Raw genomic sequence first — 20,679 nt, forward strand, 5'->3', positions numbered from 1 at the left:
CATGCCTTTTTGTGCATCGTTTCTTCTACTCTATGTGTGAGGGTGTGTGAAGGTGTTGTAGGCTACACTAGATTGAGGAGAGGCTCTGCAGCCTTTTGGCCCAGCGCCCGTAGTAATATGGAAACAATAATAAACGAGCCTCTGGATATGTAGACATGCTGGGGAGAGGCGGTGTCCCCCCCGTACGGAGGGTGATGCTGAGATGATGCAACCAGAGGAGGGGGCAGAGGATCATCCGGCTGCTGCCAACAGAGAGAGAGAGAGAGAGAGAGGCTGACATCTGAAACCGATGCTGCCTGCCGTCTGAAGTTGGGGATTAGTGAAGTGTTTGCCACCCCAAATGAACACCCACCGGACATTTATCAACGTGTCAAACAGAAAAAATATGAGAACCTCAGGTATGAATATTTTATTTGCTCACTAAAACAGCGCTGTGTTTTTGCCGGCTATGCTAACACTGTTAGCCGAACGGTAGCATTAGCAACCTTAGCTTTGCCATTGCTCCCTGACAGCTGAGGTGAATTAACTGACTGGAAAGAAACGCACAAACCTACTCTGAAGTGGCATTAACAACGCACACCCGCTTGTTCCTTTTGTTTGTTCTAAATAGAATAATAACTTTGGTTTTAACCATCAAACTATATTTTTTGTCAGCTGTCAAGGTAGAATAACTCACTTGAACCGTTACTGTGAATTATTTCAAAATAAGTCGCGATGTGTTGACAGGTAGCCCCAGTGTCAGTCATAATTTAATGTGCGTCACTATAACTGCGTTTATCACAGTTACTGCTGAATTGAGCTTTTTTTCCTGATTAAGGGTAATTTATGTTTAACTATAACAGTGTTTTTGTTGGCTGTAAAATCGCCACAAATCTTTTTATTACTCTCAACAATGGTTTGAAATAAGATGTGATGCAAGTGGGCGCACTTCAGCTTATTGCAAATGCGGGTCGTGACAAGACTACCTATAATAATACAGTATAATAATATAATATTTGAACAAAATTTGGGCATCGCTAGATCCAGAGCTTTTGACTGTATTGTAACGTTACACTTGGATTATCTTTTTCACCTGAAATATACTATACAGTATCTTTATTTGTTATATCACTACTTTCACTGTAGGTTCAAAATCTCGCTTCTTCGGAGTTTTGACATGATTATAATAGTTTAAATAGCGAGTGTCTAACGTGTCTAGCTCGGTGCTTTTGTTTTGAAAGCGTATGGCCAAACAGGAAGTGAAATTACTGAAATTCCCTGCGTGTCTGACCTCAAAGCTAACTAGCTAGCTGGACTCCTTGTGTTTCAAGTTGCCATTTGGTGTCTGTCATGTAAGTACCAATGTTTGCTTACTCTAAAGAGTGGGGCAGTTGTCTCTACCAAGAGGTTTGGTGGGTTAAGTCTGTCCTTGTGTGGTTAAATGGCACATTGTTAGGGCTAACGTTAGCCGTGGTGCTGCTAATAGGTGTAGCTAAGAACAATGTAAATTTGCCACCCCCTTAGAAGAGTCAACAGTGAACTGATGAAGCTTGTCACTGGCTCTTGGCCGGCCCAAACTACCGCAGAGCTGTAGCCTGGGTGTCTTACTAAATCCTCCTCTCTTTCAAAGTCAATTCATTTAAAAATCATCTTTTTTTTTTAAACCCGACGTGACCACAGATGTTTCCTAACTTTGCTGGAATAGCTTGGAAAGAGCAATATTTTACAGCCCATTTTTTAAATCATTGTCCAGGAGATATTTCGTCATGACTCTGCCTAATCATTGCTTCACTGTTAGGAAACTATTTGGGAAAACTCTTAAAGTCTTGGGATCTTTGCCCCCAAGTGACGTTGAAAAAGGGGAGACAAATAAATGTATTTCCAAGACCGCCTCACAAGTCAGGACCAATCCTATGCTTAATCCTTAATCCTATGCATAATTAAATTTAATAAAGACGATTAATTTATTGTCGCAGTAGGCATGACAACTCTTGTTACTGATTCTTAATTTTTATCAGCATATTTTTTGTAGCATTGAAATACCAAGGTACAGTTCCAATATGACTGAGGGCTAAATCGCCAAAATGGTTTGTGTATTTGCATTCCAGGTTTGTGTTTTAATAGTGAGACATATTATTTTGAAATTCTCGGTTTGACAGTGTATGCTCTGTCTCAGGCAGACTGGTGCCTGCTTGTCCTTGTACACACAGTCACCCTTTTCAAGTTTACCCCTTTTTTTAATGGAGACGCCACCACAGGAAGCTGATGTTATGGCAAGGAAGTGCCTCCCCGCAGTTAACGCATGAATAAGGGAGGAGAGCAGGAAAGGGGTATTAATGAGTTCCTAGACCTCCGCTACCCCCACGTCCCTCTCTGCCTAGATTGTTTCTTCTGCGTCTTCTGTCTCAGTGTCATGCTTTGTTCAGCTGTCTGTAAAGGAACACTACACACACTTGTTCCTTCGGTCAGCCTTGGATCAGATCCATTGCATTCATTAACACTGAAATCGAATACTGTAGCTCCCTTTAATTTCAATCAGGATAAGTGTTATTGGTGTTACACCTCCACACTGAGTGGAGGTGTTTTGAACATGTGAATATTTCTGTGACTACCTCCGACCTCTCATAGCATAGATAGTGATGGACTATGTATGATTAAGGGGCAAAATTATTACATGTAAAACAATCATATCCTTGTGGTTGCTGATATGCTGTAGATTCTGAATATAGGCCCCACAATCATTCCCCAGAAGAAGAGGAAGACTTTTGCATTTGGCCAATATTTAAGAAAATGTCTGCAAGTGGCAGAGAAACCTGATGGACTGCAACCTTTCCATTTCTGTGTTATTTCTTTTCAATTTTAGCTATATTTAAACAGTAATACATCAGAGGTCATGAACAGTCATCCCCAAAATGTGGAATCACCAAGATTTTGTTGTCTTGCACCGTGTCAAATACTGTTTTTGATACAGTGCAGTTCATTACAGATATAGGTGAAAACTACAATAGTGTGGGAATAATGACTGTTTAGACCACTCTCTAAACCAAACAAAGTGAATCTGACAGGCCAGTGTGTACAAATTTATGATGTATATTTGAATGATTTTTTGAAGAGTTTCTGAATTGGTACACACGCAGTATTTTGCAGAGTGAGAGAGTGAAAGAAAAGGGAGCCGCCTCTGCCCCATTTAGTTGCACTTTTGGTCCCCAGCCTGTGCTCCCATGTCTATTCAGATCCAATGAAAAGAGCAGTGCATTAGCTAGCAGCTCTCCATTTCAGACATCTGCTTTGACACACATTCAGCAATTCAGAAAACTGGCTAGTTCTCGAGCACACACGTCAGTACTCAGGCAATGTGTTATGGATAAATACTTGCATACACAGGGACTACAAAGTTGGGTGTGCAAAAAATCAGTTAAGGTTTGGAAGTAGAAGGATCATGGTATATTATGTAGCAAGCTGAGTCCTATTGATTGCCCTGTATCTTTAGCTGGAGAAGTTGTGCGCTTGGTGGTGAGTTTAGCAGCTGCAGTGGTGCAGTTTTGAATTTTCTTTGCTTCTTTGTGCCCAAAAGATTTGCGATTTAAGAAAACAGTAAGAATACATACAAATCAGGACTACAGAAGTGCTGGCAATAGCAGACTGAAAGACAACCAAAGCTTCCCAGGCAATTATTTATAGCTTCACTGCATGTATAATTTAAGATAACCTGTCAACATATAAAATCTAGATCTGGGTAACATGTAGTGGGAACTGTACAGACATGAGAAAGGACTTGTTCTCAAAATATGGCCATGACATGAAGCTTTCAAATAAGGTGAGGCCTATGGGGATATAGTAGCTTAACCTAGTGAAAGAGACTGAGTGGGGAAAGATACACGGTGTAAACTTAGAGTTAATATTCTAATCATGAACGGTCAGAGAGGTTGCAGGTGTAAACACAATATGCTATAAGTATACTATGAAGGCAGAGTTTGTATTGTAACCATAAGCCTGTACTAAAGAATCTAACCAGCTGAGACACATTATTTGCCATTTCCTCCACATGGGGCAGAGAAGACTGTTTTTGTTTGCTTGCAGCACCTTCTAAACGTACACATAACTGTCTGTGTTCTGATGGTATGTGACATATATTTTATGGCTGTAAGAAGTTTTCCACAAAAACAACAGTGAGCATGTTATTTTGAGTAAAGATTTCAAGTGCTACAATGTGAAAAATATACCTTTTTATCTTTAAGTCAAATCCAACTTGTCATAACTCTTTCCTAAAGCCTAGAGCTGTGTGTTTTTGTGGTTTGGTCTTATAAATCAGGTGTAGCTAAACCCTTCTCAGAATCTACGTCACTGGAGGCCAAGGTTAACCCAACAGAAATTAGAAGCCAAGTAAATAGTCTCTGCTGAAAAAAAAAAATGAATCACTTTGAGGACTTGAAGTGCGCTCAGAGTGGAAGATTTGGTACAGGATGACAGATTTAAAGTAACATCTGCACCCAGGCAACACAGCTGAAATCTATTAGAAAAGTATTTGTTTTTGAATAAAGTGCAGTTGTGGTCTAGCAGTAGGTTATTTTGGATTATCTGGAAGTATTAGGAAAGAGACAGTTGACAGTATGTGGTGCAGATGTGAGGTATTGTGTGCAGATCTCCTCCTGCACCTGCTGTATCAGATTGTAAATATTGACTTATTTTTGTAGCATGTATTTGTGTAGTTAAGATTGAGTGAAAGGCTTTAGTCCATGAATTGTCTAAACATTTGAGCTCCTGCTGCAGTGCATTGGTCAGCTTCTCACAGAGTTCTATTTAAAATCTGATTTACTGCTGATACTTGATTATATTTATTTCCATATCCAAACAACAAACTTCTTCTTAGGAAAACAACGGTGCTCACTCTGACTGTAGCTGGGTTTCTTACGTACAATAAATAACTTCAGTTCACTTTTTCCTCTCAAGAGCCATAGTGCAAAAACTTCAAGACGTCCAAATCTGTGCTAAAGTACTTACTCTTTGTTTCCAGCTGTGTCCCAAATCACTTTTTTTTGCTATCGTGGCATCAGTTCAGGTTCTATTCAGACCTGGACACAGCATGTAAACAATACTGAATAAAGCTTTGTGTGTTTTAAACAAGCATTTATGATTTGGTTACAGCCAGTTTCAGCACCTTGTTCACTGCCAAATGAACACCGCTTATTTGCAGAATTATAACAGATAACTGGTCGGTTTTAAGACTTGCTGCTAATTCAAGACACATTTTGTAACAATGCATAATACAGCTCACCAAATTATGCTCAAGAATGTGCCCCCATTAAATTGTTAATGGGAATCTTTTCTGGTTTGTCAAGTTGTTTAAATTCAACAGCGGTAATTGTGAACTGGTATGAGTTGCACGAACAAGGCACTGAATGATTTCTTGGCAGTGCGAGATGATATTCAGTGCATCAGACCGGTTGCCCAGTAACAGAATAACGGACTCACATTTTTGCCACACAAAATGTGAAGGCAGTTAAGTTTGTTTCACTTTGATCTGTCAAGGAATCTGCTTTTCCTTTTTTGGCTCTGCTGATTACTCTACTCAACGCCAGAAAAACTTGCCCATGTTTGTCTGTGCTAAAGAGTAGAGTGTAGAGTAGCAGCAGCCACCCCCACACAGATTAAACTCTTTATCAGTGTGATCGTTGTTGCAGCTGACAGGCAAGTGAAACTCAACTGAACTATTGCAAACACATGAGAGCCATCTAGTGGAGACACCGGAAGGCAGTTGAAAGCTTCAGTGTCTATCTTAGATTCCTGTAAAAGGGGTGGTTGACTACAGCTGTCATAACAGCCACAAGGATTCAAATGGCCACACAAGTGTCCATGTGTCATCTTGTAAATATAAATTGAAATTTTAAAACTGCAAAATAGGGATTATAGGGATTGGAAGAATGATCTAAATTATCCACTACCTCCCAAACTCCAAAGAGCTCAGTTACTCAGTGTGGTCTCAGTGTTTTCTGGTGTTAAGGGAATTGCTCTGTGGAAAGAATTCCTCTTCCATGGAAAACTGGAGCTATCACTGTGCACTCTGACATACATTACCTTTCCCTTCCCTCCTTTGTGCACAGATTGAGCTGTAAATGTATCGGCATCAGAGAGTTCAGTATGAAGAAGTCAGTCCGGCCAGGGGTGAGTAAGGTGAGTGGGGATCGAGGAAAGTCAGAGGCCACGGCTACTGCTGGGACCGGAAAGCCTACAGCCAAGACTGGCACAACTGCACCTCTGTCTAAGGTAAGACTCATTAAGTGATGGACCAGATGCTGCTTTCTATTTGATTTGGTTTTTGAATGAAAGTCAGTGTTTATGCTTTCAGGTGAAAAGCAATGATGATCTTCTAGCAGCTATGGCCGGAGGGAATCCTGCATCAAGTAATGCTGTCAGCAAGACCAAGAGGACTGCCTCCATTGGGACTACTGCTAGCAACATAGACAGCAAGCCAAAGACAACATCAGGTATATGTAATATTCCATGGCTACATGTGAATTTTAGCTTTTCTGATGTATTTCACGGGGAATGTAAAGATAACCTTATTCTTTCTTTCCAGGTTCTTTATCCAAGCGTACAACATCTTCGATTTCCAAGGAGCCAAATTCATCACGAGACCGTCTGCGAACATCCAGGACCTCAGCCAATAAGAAGCAGTTGGTATCAGGGACTGTATCGGGGGATGTAGCCTCGGGAAAGCGCTCTCGCAGTCAGATCCAAGCCGAGTCTGATGGCCGTATGAGCAAGTCTAAATCAGACGGCCAGATCAGTGATAAGGTGGCTCTGGAGACCAAAGTGAAAGACCTGTTGGGTTTGGCTAAAAGCAAAGACGTGGAGATCCTCCGCCTCCGCAGTGAGTTGAGGGACATGAGGGCCCAGCTTGGCCTGGGAGGGAAGGAAGCACCACAGCAAGAAGAAGCTGGGGAGGAAGAGAAGCCCCAGGTTTCAGCCATCACTGCAGCTGATGTGGAGTCCACTCTGATTCTCTTACAAGAGCAGAACCAAGCCATCAGAGAGGAGCTCAACCTGCTGAAGAGTGAGAACCGAATGCTAAAAGACCGCCTCAATGCGCTGGGCTTCTCTCTGGAGCAGAGGCTGGATGCCTCTGACAAGCTGTTCAACTATGCCTCCCTGAGCCCGGACCTGGCAGTGGGCAGCGGGCAGAGTGATGGTGGTGGAACAGGTACACTGACCTCCTCAGTGGAAGGCTCGGCCCCTGGCTCTTTGGAGGATCTGCTCACAGGACACCAGCATGGAGGCTCAGCAGACAACCTCGACAGTGAATCTAGTGAGGTTTACCAGGCTGTCACCTCCAGTGATGATGCTCTGGATGCCCCCTCTGGAGCTTCCTCATCATCTGAGTCAGAGTGCGCACCCAGCAGGGAGCACTCACGGAGGGGCAGCAGCGGCAATGCCAGTGAAGTGTCAGTGGCCTGTCTTACGGAGCGCATCCACCAGATGGAAGAAAACCAACACAGCACTGCTGAGGAGCTCCAGGCCACGTTACAGGAGCTGGCTGACCTGCAGCAAATCACCCAGGAGCTGAACGGAGAGAATGAGCGGCTAGGTGAAGAGAAGGTGATCCTCATGGACTCCCTGTGCCAGCAGAGCGACAAGCTTGAGTTGTATGGTCGACAGATCGAGTACCTGCGCTCTCTGCTGGATGAGCATCATATATCATATGGACTAGAGGAGGACATCAAGAGTGCCCGCTACATGGAGCTGGAGCAGCGCTACGCAGACCTGGCAGATAATGCCCGCTTTGAGAGGGAGCAGCTGCTGGGGGTTCAACAACACCTGTCCAACACACTGAAGATGGCTGAACAGGACAACGCTGAGGCCCAGGAGATGATTGGAGCACTGAAAGAGAGGAACCACCAGATGGAGCGCATCATGGAGTCAGAGAGACAGGGCCGAGCTGCCATGGGGGCCGCACTTGAAGAGTACAAGGCAGCAGTGAGCAATGACCAGGCGGAGCTGAGCCGCTGCAGAGCCCAGCTGGACCAGGAGAGGCAGAGGGTGGCCGAGCTGTACTCTCTTCACACCGCTGGGGACAAAAATGATATCTGCCAACTGCTGGAAGGAGTGCGTCTGGGGAAAGAAGAGGCGGAGGCCAAGGCGGCGAAGTTACAGGAGGAACTGGAACAAGCCCACAGTGAACTCACGCGGCTGCAGGAGACTTTCAGTAAGGTCAGTTAAAAGTTGAAAGAGATTTTGAGAGACATCAATTTCCTTAAGTCATGAGATGCTAAATTGATGTGTCTGACCTAAATGAAACTTTAATCTAGGGTGCAAGAACTCATGTAACAGTTTTTGGGTCACCAAAATGAGTTCCCTTTTGTTTATGGAGCAGAGCCCGATTTGACCTTGAAAACATCACAAACTCAGCAGTCAGGTCTCCAGGGTTTTCCCTTAGCAAGGAGTGGCCGACGCTCCTTGTTAGTACCTCACCAACATAACACTAGGCAGAGGATAACTGTATGGATGTGTGCTTAACACACACATACTGTGCACAATACATCTCCATAAATTACTGTATGACACCGCTGGAGCTTTGTTGCACATTAGTCAGCTAATTACTTTAAGGCTTGTTAATGAAATAAAGGACACCCCTCTTCCTGTGTGTGCAGCTGGACAGGGAATACAGAGACTTCCAGGAGCAGGTGCAGCAGCAGATGGCCGAGCAGGAGCGTGTCCTGGAGAAGCAGCGTGTGGACCTGCAAGAGAAAGAGACTGAGATCGCAGATATGAAGGAAACCATCTTTGAGCTGGAGGATGAAGTAGAGCAGCACCGAGCTCTTAAACTCCACGATAACCTCATCATCACAGACCTTGAGAGTAAGTGGACTGGACACACAGAACAGTGTAAACTCATAGTAATGAACAAACCTTTACTGGCTTTATGAACCCTTGTGTTTATTCAAGCAGGCAGCCAGTGATCATTTAGAAATCCTGCTGTGTGAAATCAAAACCAATATCTACTAAGATATCTGGTTTGATTGACAGTCTTTCATGTTGCATATCTCAGAGGTCTTAATCTCCTGGCATCAAGTGTTTGTCAAACTTGGGTGAGACCAACATGAATTTGTTTCCTATTTCAGACTCTGTGAAGAAGCTGCAGGACCAGAAGCACGACATGGAGAGAGAGATTAAGATTCTTCACCGTAGACTGAGGGTAAGAGTGCTACAGGGGGCACTGGGCTATTTGCAGACTGGGATTAAATACTATTTGCATAAAACTCTTTGTTTTGGATAGGGTTTAGAACACTAGAGCCATTTTCTCATGTGAACTCTGGACAATGTCCGGAGTTTCCTTTTCACACATGTAGCACACAACAGGAGAGATTATCTGTGCAAGATATGGAGAAAACTGCTTATGTTTCAGTGAATCTGGGTCTGGATGTGTAGATAAGTAATTGTTTGTTAACACGTTCACTGTATCAACATTTGTTTGCCCAAGGGGCTAACAGAATCATGAATACTGCTTTAATGATCCGGTGTACAATTCAGCCTGAATTGTTTTCCACTGTCTGCTGTTGTCTTACTGTGTGTGTGTGTGTGTGTGTGTGTGTGTGTGTGTGTGTGTGTGTGCAGGAAGAATCGATGGAGTGGCGTCAGTTCCAGGCTGATCTGCAGACAGCTGTTGTCATTGCTAATGACATCAAGTCCGAAGCCCAGGAGGAGATCGGAGACCTGCGGCGCCGGCTGCAGGAAACTCAGGAGAAGAATGAGAAGCTGTGCAAGGAGCTGGACGAGCTCAAGAGCCGGAAGTAAGAAACACAGAGAGAGATGTTTGGAAGAGCTCCAGCAGTCATGCTGACATTGTCCATCTCGTGCTTGTACTATAAACAAGATGAGGGAACATTTAACTTTGCTTATTTGATTATGAGTGAGGGTGCTCAGTAGTGGGGTTTGCATTATATTGTCACTGATGAATCCCACAGTTGAAAAAATGCCTTCACGGAGTAAATGATTTGTGAAATTTCACCATAATGGTCTCAACAACATGATGTAAACCCCGAATAAGAACCATCCTTGAACCATATTGTAAAAAACTGTCAGCATATGAGCTCTGAGTGTTCATACTTAGCAGAGTACTGTATGTTTCCCAGGCAAGATGAGGAGAGGGGCAGAGTGTATAACTACATGAATGCAGTAGAGAGGGACCTGGCTGCTCTCAGACAGGGAATGGGTCTCAGCCGGCGATCCTCCACCTCCTCAGAGCCCTCGCCCACCGTCAAAACACTTATCAAGAGCTTCGACAGTGCCTCACAAGGTACCTAACAATCATACCGTACTCCACTTCCCTCACTTTTATATGTTGCTGCTGGTTTTAATAATAACATGACATCAGGAGTGTGTGGAGCAGGTCTGCACTGAGCTGTATGTGTTGGTTCTCTTTTTACCATTTAACTTAGGTCCACCTACCAATGGCAGTGCCACTGTGACTCCAACAGCCTCTGCTACCCCACTACCACGCACTCCCCTCAGCCCCAGTCCCATGAAGACACCCCCAGCAGCTGCTGTTTCACCCATACAGGTACAGGAGAATAAGCTTTGCATGTATATGTTGCTGTGGTGTTATCGTACCATTTCACACCTTTTAGTGGTTAATTTGGAACTATGTTGGCCACAGTGGGAAAACTAGTCTTAAGCTTCATGAGACAGCATAAAAAACACATAAGACAATCGATGAGGACAGATGTGAAAAACTTAATACAAACAAACCATAGATGATAAAAGTGATTTAAAAAATAAATGAAAAAAAAAATAGAGAAGGACCAGTTGCAAGATTTAGTCTGTAAACATAGAGTCTGAGGAACAAAATAATGATTGTTTTTTATGTAGGTTATTCTACCTAAAATGTATTTGGAGCGAGTACAAGTGACCACCCATGAGGAGGATTTTTTTCACTGTTGAAAAGGTTATTAATATTCTAATAAACAAAGCTTTACCTGCTCTCTCAGTGACTACATTTACATGCATTCTAAATATGACAATATTCTGAATTTCACACAGGTCATGTTAACAGCATATTCTGTTAGAATATTCTGAATTAGGCCAAATAGGAGAGTGTCAACAAGCTGCTGCAAGGCTGTAAAGCTTAGGAGACTGATAGTGTGGGTGCTATGACCCTATGCCCGCAGAGAAAGAATGCCTATGTTGTAAAGAATGGTTCGTGTTTACACATTTCAGAAAAGTGACATCTCGTGAGATTTCAGAACAAAACTTCTACCGCTGCCTTTTCACTAAATACTGGACCAATTTCAAAAGTTGTCTTTTTAGGAATATGGGTAAAAAACAAGTCAGTTTTTAGTGTTGTTGACAGTGCTTTCTTCCAGATAATCCAATAGGTTTCTTTGAAAACTGCAAAATCACCATATGTGGAGATACTCAGTTCTCTTTGGACAATTTATTTTGTCATTTACAAAATTTTGTGTTGACATATTTTAAATTTTATTACTTTATATTGAGACCTCTTGCAGCATTTAAAACACAGAAAGTTATTATTTTTTCCTTTGCTTTTTTGTTTTAGAGACACTCCATAACTGGCTCTATGTCAGCAGCCAAGCCACTCTCCTCCCTGAGTGATAAGAGGCCCAGCTACACAGACATAACCATGCCAGGTGAGGCGGCCATCATGGTGATCATTTAAATACACTCCTTACACTGTATGATTAATAACAGTTTCTCTATTTTAGAACTGTTACTCTCAGAAATGCAGGTGTAAATCTATAAAAGGTCAGAATAATATATTGTTAAATATGGGTCACACAAAAGAAATGAGTCCTTTGGCCTCTGCTATACCTCTGTAACAGTAAACTAATGATAAACGGGAATGGACCTCCCCTCTGTCATGAGAAATAGCACGACAGTGTTTCCCTGGAGGCCTGGAGTTGGGAGTTAGCAGGTCTACTGTATGTTGACTTCATGTTTTAGTTAATCAAAACACAAGAGTGGATGATAAGAGGGAAATGATGAGGCACCACATACTGTAGAATTTCCCTCAGTCCGTTCTCACCAGTAATGAGTTCAAGTGTTTAATGTGAACGTGCAGACTGGACCGTCGCCTCCAATGTTCCATTTATGTTTCTCAGATTTATTATTTTCCTGCTGAGTGAGGCAGCGTCGTTCGTTGGTATTCCCTGAACTCTGGCTGGAATGTGGCTCTATGCTGACCCTGTTATCTAATTTCAGAGGAAGTCCCTTATAAAAGCACTCACACTATATGTGATGTATATACTGTAATGTATCCACAGCTGAGCACCTTCTCAGGGGAACCTCGGCTAGCCGACCTCAGTCTGTCCTCCAGAGGGTTTCCAACATGGACTCCACCAAGACAATCTCAGGTTAGAGATGCTAGCCAAGTTATATAAACTTATTACGAAACTGTTTTAAACTAACTCAGTCAACAGTGTATTTAAAATAAATCTCTAATCGTGTCCCCCATCCCGAGCAGTGTCCCGAAGAAGCAGTGAGGAAATAAAGAGGGACATGTCTGCTACAGATGCCTCCTCAACCTCCCTAATGGCTATGAGCGCTGCCTCCTCGCCGCTCTCCCTGTCCTCCTCCTCCCCCACTGCCTCCATCACCCCCACAGCACGCAGCCGTCTAAGGTACCACCTTCTGGGGCCCTGACTAACTTGTGTGTTGTACTGGTTTGGTATAACTGGGTTGCGTTATTTGCCTGTAATCCAGCAAATGTGCACACACTGCCTGTTTAATGTCAGTGTCTCTGTTTTCATTCTTGGTCAACTGCATGTGTGACATCACCTCTTCATACTTTGGCTGTGATTCGTCTCCTGACAAAACATACAGCTCCTAGCCCACTAAGCAAACATGCTTACCATGTTATCTGTTCGCCTCACTAACACATTAAATCTCGGTGGCAGCGTGTTTACTTACATGTCTCTGCTGTGTGTCTGTTACAGAGAAGAAAGAAAGGACCCGCTGTCAGCACTGGCCAGAGAGTACGGAGGCTCCAAGAGAAATGCTTTGCTTAAGTGGTGCCAGAAGAAGACTGAGGGTTATCAGGTAGGTCACTGGAAAGTACGAGCTCATCTGATCCTACATGATGAAGTGACTGTATCTGTTCTCCACTGGCTTGGGAAGAAGCTGGCACTCTATAACAAACACTGTTAAAGGAGAACTCCACTGATTTTTACACATCATAGTCTGTTTTCAGGTGTTAGAGAGAACTGCGCATGTGTGGGAAAAAAAGTGGTGGAAGAAGTATGTAGTTTTTTTACTTAAGTAAAAGTAGCGATACCACAGTGGAGAAAAACTCTGTTACATGTGAAAGTCCTGCATTCAAAATTTACTTAAAGTACCAAAGTGAAAGTTCTCATTATGTAGACTGGCCTATTCCAGACAGATTTATATTATACTACTGGATTAGAATTGTTGATGCATTAATGTATTCATCACTTTAATGTTGCAGCAGGTCAAGGTGGAGCTAATTTTAATTACTTTATATACTCCTGGGTAGTTCAGCCTGTATTAATACATCATAATGTATTTTTTTTTTTATCTATATTGTTATTTTATATTTTGTATTAATAATGTAACTATGCAAAGTAACCAGTAACTTAAGTTATGAAGTGAATGTAGTGGAGTAAAAAGTACAAAAGTATAAAGTAGTAGAAAATGGAAATACTCCAGTTATGTACAGATACCTCAAAATTACACTTAAGTACAGCACTTGAGTAAATGTAGTTATCTACATTCCATCTCTAGAAAAAAGGTTGTGTAAAGCATTTTGTGAGCTGTGTTAAATCTGATAAATTGAGTGGTTTGAGTCAGTGTTGGTTGGGTTTGAAGGCCGTGAGTGGTACAGAAGGAGGCCATGATAAGTAAGAACAAGGTCATTTATTCCGTCATGGCCTGGATCAAATATGGCGATACAAATATATATTTTGTGGTGTGTTGCTAGTTCCGGTTTAAAGCAACAAGCTGAGCGGTACCTGACCAAAAATAGGCAAAAGAAAAATTAAAGGAAGTCATCTCTGGAGAGCTACAAACAGAGTCAGCAGCACAAACAGACAGCACAGTTTTATGATCAATTCAGTTATTCATAAAACACATTAATTGAATGATTTATCATTAATTGAATAATTTATTTTGTACTACATGTCTGAAATTGATGTGAATGTGTGTTTAGGTGCTCAGTTGAAATTAATAAATTATGTAGAACATGAAAAGGGGTTTGTTATTATATCTGTTTTTAGGTAAGTACATATTGTCGGGAGACTAATTTTATGACTGGACAGTGAGATAAATATTACTGGTGAACTGTATCTGCGTAAGCTGAGACTCCCTTAGCTGAGACTTTGACAAAACCAGTTGTAGAGTGAAAGTTATAATCCAGTAAATCAGTCCTGGTTAATTTGACAACACCTGTGGTAACAGCAGGTACAGTTTAATACTGCAGTTGCCAGTTCCCAAAATTCTGGAGGCAGCAAACACACATTTAGCAGCTTTTTTTCAGAACACAACAGAAGAGAAACTGGTGTATCTGTCTACATTACAACCAATTAAACTGACAATGTAACAATAACGAAATTAGTTAATAATCCATCATGTGGTGAGTGTAGCCTGTAAGTCTTTATCTAGTAGCTCACTGGCTGCTCCTATCTCATTACTCCCTACAATATTTAAAGCTGATCAGTTGCCCAAAGATGCCAGAAATGACTTTTGTCATGTTTTGTTGTTGGATTTCATGTAGATGCCCACTGAGTGCTTTTTAATTTGAAGTAGCAGCAGTCGGAACTGTTTGGTTTGCATTAGAAGCAACTTAATACAGCTCTGATATCTTGCAAAGAGAGTGAACAGTGAGACTGATATCACTGACATAAAATTAAAAACAGTAAAGATGGATAACATGATGAGTCATTTCCTTTGAGTCCCTTTTACAGACATAAGTAGGCAATCAGAATCTATGATGAACACAACAATAAAATCTACTATATAGAAAAAGAAGTACAAAATGTAAATACTTAGCAGAAAAAATGCTTACCAAAAGTAGTACCAAAAACAGGGTTTGAGTTTATCAAAATTTCCAGGATTATAACTTTGACTCTTGAGTCGATGTCTATGTATACAAAGACAAAACTGTCAAAGCATTGAGCTAAAAATGACTGAGACTGAAATGACAATCAGTAAGCGTGTCAAGAGTCATTTGCCGTATTGAAGTGATGTTCGACCCTCTTAACTGATGTAGGTTATGGTTACCATGACACCCCAGGCCCTCCACAGGAAGTGTGCAACATTTAACACATCCTGCAAGATACCACCTGACAAAAACATGAGGCTTTTTTAATCATATTGTACCATCCTTATTATAGCTGTGACACTGAGGGTAGGTGAGCATTGAGTTACATATAACCTCAGTGTTTGTTTGAAATCATAGGTATAGCCCCTACAAAGGTCAGATGGCAGTTGATGGTGGAAAGGATGATAAATATCATACAGATGAGTAATGTATAAGATCACAGGCTGACAGTGACATTCATGACCTGGGATAAAATGTTCTATCTCAGATGAGGCTTAGGAAGTGGTTTTCCATTGATTTGTCAAGTTAATTCAAAGTTAAGTGGACCGTTGCTTTGTTTTTCAGAACATCGATATCACAAACTTCAGCAGCAGCTGGAATGATGGCCTGGCCTTCTGCGCTGTGCTTCACACCTACCTGCCTGCACACATCCCCTACCAGGAGCTCACCAGCCAGGAGAAGGCAAGTAGAGCATCCAGGAAAGCCCCAACCTTTAAGCCATCATGACTTTATCATTTCCGTAGTTAAACTCAGATTTCCACTGAGTGTGACTATGACTCTCTTCTTTTTTTCAGAGGAGAAACTTCACCTTAGCTTTCCAGGCTGCAGAGAGTGTGGGCATCAAATGCACTTTGGTAAGCTTTATACCAATATGAAATGACTATTAAAATAAATATTAGCAAAACCAAAATAATGGAAAAACTGTACTTCAAGTATAAAGAATGTATACAGAATAAATCCAGACAACTTTGGGTCAGATTTGAAATGCCTTTATTTAGACATTATGTATATTCAGAGGAATGTGTACATGTTTTTTTTTTCTTTTTTTATCAGTGGATGGGGTTCGCTCAGTTATTAAGGAGATGGTTTCATTGTTTACTCAAACACTCACCAAATAAATTATGAATGATCTTGTTTTATAAGAAATGGTAAATTGCATTATTAAGTCATCTTTATCTAGAATATGTGAGCAGTATCTCTTCTCCTTACCTGTCATTTTCTCTTTCACAGGACATAAATGAGATGGTGCACACAGAGAGGCCGGACTGGCAAAGTGTCATGACTTATGTCACAGCCATATACAAGTACTTTGAGACCTGACTGCACCATCTCAGCCACCCTGCTCCTGCAGCACAATCAGAGCTATGCCAGCCCTCCTGAGCTCTCAGCAATCTCCCAACCCCACAGGCAACTGTTATACCTCACAGACACCCTCCCCCTCCCCACAGCAACACTGCGTCACGCTGCATGTTGGTCATCACTATTCAGCAACACTAAAGGCAGACCAGAACCTCACTGGACTCACACACAGCTACTCCATCCTTCCAGTGCAGCTTAGAAGGGGCTTTGTGTACAGCTGTAGTTCAAGGGCTTGCCTGTATGTCCACTGTTGAACTGATGAGCCATGAGACGTAAGTTTGATGTGAACCAAGTATGAACTGACCAGCGATGAAATCTGATAGATAATATTTGCTTCCAATTCATGTCTGAAGGAGCAGCATGAAAAAGAAACCAAGTCTCAGTGCCTTCTACCTGGCGTTTTTTATTTTTTATTTTTTAGGCAAATAATATATCTTCACAGATCACCCAGGCTCCAGGGTGTTAAGGGGGAATTCCTGCAAATCTGACTGTGTTTTTTTTCTTTTGTTGGTTATGAATATTTTGTGGAAGCTTCTGCAGAACAACAAACCAAAAGTCAGTAATGTTGGAATTCCCCCGCAACCCTGATAATTCCCTCTGAAAGGAATTCAGACAGACACAGCCTTTTTGCACCAAGTCTTCCAGACGTTACAGTTTGATCCAGGTGCCTCTCTTTCCATGGATAAAGTGCCTGTGTGAGTTTTGATGCAGGAGACCGGGACATGAGCTCTCAAAATGGGCCAATCCTCCACAGAGGCAGTGTCTTTTCACTACAGTTTGTGAAGCTGAAGATTTGAGGAGTTGTTGCCAAATATGTTCCAGAGCCCTTTGATTGTTGATTTCTGACTTACTGGTCATCAGGACAGAGCAATGCTGCAGATGGCTACTACATTAACATCAGATCATGACTGACTGTTTACTTTTCAAGCACAGAAATATGCTATGTTCTACAACACTACTACACATTTTGTTAAGCTGCACTAACACACTCTTATGATGGTTTTTCACAAAAAGATTTGTAAAGGTGGACTAATATTCTGTTGTGTATGGAGTTTAGCGCTGATGTGTTTGCATTTCGTAGGCCTGCATTTGCCATCCTGCACTTCTTTCATTAGGCACATAGAGCACACAGCATCATTTAATCATAACCAAAATACGAGTGAGTAATATTTAGTCTTTTGATGAATTGTGTTTTGATTGACTTTTAAGTTCTGTTCATATCAGAGAGCCTTAAACTTTATCGGCCCACAGGTCGAAGTAGAAAAATAGTCTCTCAACATGGACTTCATGTTGGGAAAATGTGCCCTAGTGTTTGGAAATTAGCAGAGAGGGATTCATAGACGAGGACACACTGTAAGGTCAATACAGCGTCTCATTGAAGGAAGAGTTCGACTTATTGGAAATACACTTATTCATGAGAAAATTCATACCACTCTAATGCTGTACACTAAATATAAAGCTGGAACCTGGAGCTGGCTAGCTTAGCTGACTATAAAGCCTTGAAACAAGGGGAAACAACTAGCGGACTGTCCAAAGTTAACAACATCCATCCTAGCAGCACATCCACGTGTAGTCAGACCTTTCCCCACAGCGGTGTGAGCACTAGAGAAAGGTCTGTATGCACCCATTATCATTCTGCTATAGGGGAAAAATGCTCTGGGTTGTTTTTATTTCTCCGAACCAATCGCATTTGTCTAGGGTGGCATTGAGGCCACAATGCAGCGATGGTGCCCTCACAAAATCTGTTCACTTATAGTGAAAGGGAAGGAGAACGCTGACTGAGATGATCGACAAAAAGCCAGCTTTACAGTACCAATTAAACAAACGAGATACAACATGTTAATTAGTGAGCTTCAGAGGTGCTGCTGGGCAGATTACCTTTGGACAGAGCCAGGCTTGCTGTTTCACCTGTATTCAGTCTTAATGCTAAGCTAAGATCAGCTGCTGGTTCTAGCTTCAGATTCAGTGTACGTAGATGAGAGGGGTACTGTTTTCTTCTTATCTTCTGAGAATCAGCAGGAAGTCAAACTAGTGTATTTCCCCAAATATCAAACTATTTCTTTAATATCAGCAAATATTGTGTAACCTTTTTGTTTATTCATACAAAATATTCACATGTGATCAGACAATTCATAGTGCCATTGACTATTGTGTGTGTAAATACTGATGCTGTGTTAGACAGGTAGTTTTTTCAAATTCCTAGTATGACTAACTGTTACTATAGAGCTACTTTGTAGCACATAATGTCATTTAATTTGTTGGATTTCAGTCAGCAACATTAATGTTGTGCGTAACATTTTAAATAGTCCTCATATTTAGTATTTACAAGCATTATACAAACATTTAATTAATGGTTTATAACACACTGTAATGTAGTTGTAAGCAAAATTTTTAAAGTTTATTAATGTGCAGTATTTGCAAGCAATAATGACTTCTCCTGACAAGACTTATTTTATGTGAATACAACCATATTTCACTATATTGTCATTCATTAGCTGTTTATACAGCAGCTTCCACTTATAGGTAACAACAGGTGGAGTTTTAATTGTGGACAAGTGGATTAATAAACACTTACCGGTAAATCTGCTTACAACTACATTGTAGTTAATTATAAACAAGCTATTAAATGTTTATATATAGGGCTTAAAGTGTTACTGTGCAATGCTGTCTGTCTGTGTGTTTATCGTGCCTCAACATATCAAGTTCACTGTATTTATTTGCATGGTTTCCAATCATTTTAGTGAGGTCATTGCTTCATTGGTGTGTCTGAAGTGTATATGAATTTATTACACATACAGTAAGTAGCTGCACTGAGATAAGCTTTTTTGTATTTCGCACTAATTTGCTGCCTTAACAGTTCAGCCGAGGCTTTTGCGAGTGAAACTGTGACATTTCAAACTGCAGTTATCTTTGCTCACTAGATGTGTGTTGCAGTGTGGAAATAATTTCTAAAACAAGGTCCTTCTTGTTTGTGCCTCCTGAGGAACACTAATAGTGAGTGATGGCCATAAACCATGTCTGGTGAAGGTGACTACACACTGTTATGATTTGGACCAGACGAAGCTGCCAGCTGGTATCAATAGCAACATCAGAAACATTTTTGTCTCGATTTAGAAGCACATCCTGCTGTGCCGTTTGCCAAGCCACATCACCACTATGTGTACAGCTGCATTAGACACTCAGCAATTTAAAGTCAGCACAAAAGCCTGCTACAATGACAGTTTTATTTGTGTGTGTGTGTGAGAGTGAGGTATTTAAAGACATTTGAAAGCACTGGCTCTCTGTTGTGAGGTTTGTGATGCCATGATGCTGAGGATTATCAGCCAACACTTTTATTGTGTTCTGTTGTGTTCCACCACCAGTCCCGTGTTTTATTGCTCCCGACAGGAACGTCTGAGAGCTACAGAAAGATTGAAAGCTTCTCCATCCTGGAAGTGGAATGTGTTTTTGATCACGCTTTAGTGATCCTGGGACTTTACAAGGTCCAGCATGTGCTGATGTGTAGTGATTGATGAACATGAGGAGAGAGAAGATGGCTGGCAAAGGCTAGGAAGCACATTCCATCTTCACATGATGCAGCTACGAGGGACATGTTACACTGTTGGGACCTGAGATGATGCCCTTTGAGTGTGTAGCTTTACCACAATGAGCAAAGCAAATGTGAACTGTGCATTATGTCTTTATTGGGTCCACTTCATCACACTATTTTCTTTGTTTACTTGAAAATGCTCTGAGAATTCCACTGAACCTGCTTTAGTTTGTCTTTTTGTTTCCATGTTGCCTTTTTATTTTTACAATCCATGCCACATTTTGTTTTTGGTGTGGAATATTTTTTTCCTGATCACACTACACGCAGTGCTGAAATGGTCCCTCTGTAAAGTTAAAGATGAATGAGTAATTGTGTGTGTCTGTGTGTGTGTAAAGGGACTAAGCTACAGTATTAAGTGCACACTATGATGATAATCAGTTGTAAAGAAAAATGCTGTCTGGTTTTATGTTGCTTTATTTTTTTCTGGCTATAAAATAAATGAATAGTTATAAAAGACCAATGAAACAGCTGTGTTTGTTGTCATCATTGTCATAGCATGTGGTTTGAACTCAGAAATAGCCAACAATTTACATTTTCAGTTGGCTCACAGTAGGGGAGATGGGGGTTGATTGGCTCAAAGCTATTTTCTGGTCCTTTGAAGGTCACAGAAACAAAAATGTCACATCAGAATATTTGCTTTAATCAGTGTTCATTTACTATGTTTTATTATCTGAAAATAAAT

The 20,679-nt window shown here is 41.4% G+C and overlaps 1 protein-coding gene across 1 annotated transcript; it reads left to right on the plus strand.

The window, feature by feature from the left end:
• Positions 1–32: 32 nt before the first annotated feature.
• On the plus strand, positions 33–20,451 carry specc1la (sperm antigen with calponin homology and coiled-coil domains 1-like a). The gene is made up of 17 exons (XM_049579187.1): positions 33–42; positions 203–398; positions 6,081–6,243; positions 6,326–6,464; positions 6,557–8,187; positions 8,628–8,835; positions 9,099–9,172; positions 9,592–9,767; positions 10,110–10,273; positions 10,416–10,537; positions 11,534–11,624; positions 12,258–12,347; positions 12,458–12,614; positions 12,930–13,032; positions 15,614–15,730; positions 15,844–15,903; positions 16,280–20,451. The coding sequence occupies exons 1-17, from the start codon at positions 33–35 to the stop codon at positions 16,367–16,369; spliced, it is 3,591 nt and encodes a 1,196-aa protein (XP_049435144.1). The 3' UTR covers positions 16,370–20,451.
• The last annotated feature ends 228 nt before the right edge of the window (positions 20,452–20,679 follow it).

Source organism: Epinephelus fuscoguttatus, linkage group LG6, assembly GCF_011397635.1.
Source record: "Epinephelus fuscoguttatus linkage group LG6, E.fuscoguttatus.final_Chr_v1".
Taxonomy (NCBI): Eukaryota; Metazoa; Chordata; class Actinopteri; order Perciformes; family Serranidae; genus Epinephelus; species Epinephelus fuscoguttatus.

Bases quoted from the DNA above. Each gene is read 5' to 3' on its own strand.
- specc1la (XM_049579187.1), top strand. The intron at 9,173-9,591 runs GTAAGAGTGCTA...GTGTGTGTGCAG, and splicing joins TTCTTCACCGTAGACTGAGG to GAAGAATCGATGGAGTGGCG. The intron at 12,348-12,457 runs GTTAGAGATGCT...CATCCCGAGCAG, and splicing joins CTCCACCAAGACAATCTCAG to TGTCCCGAAGAAGCAGTGAG.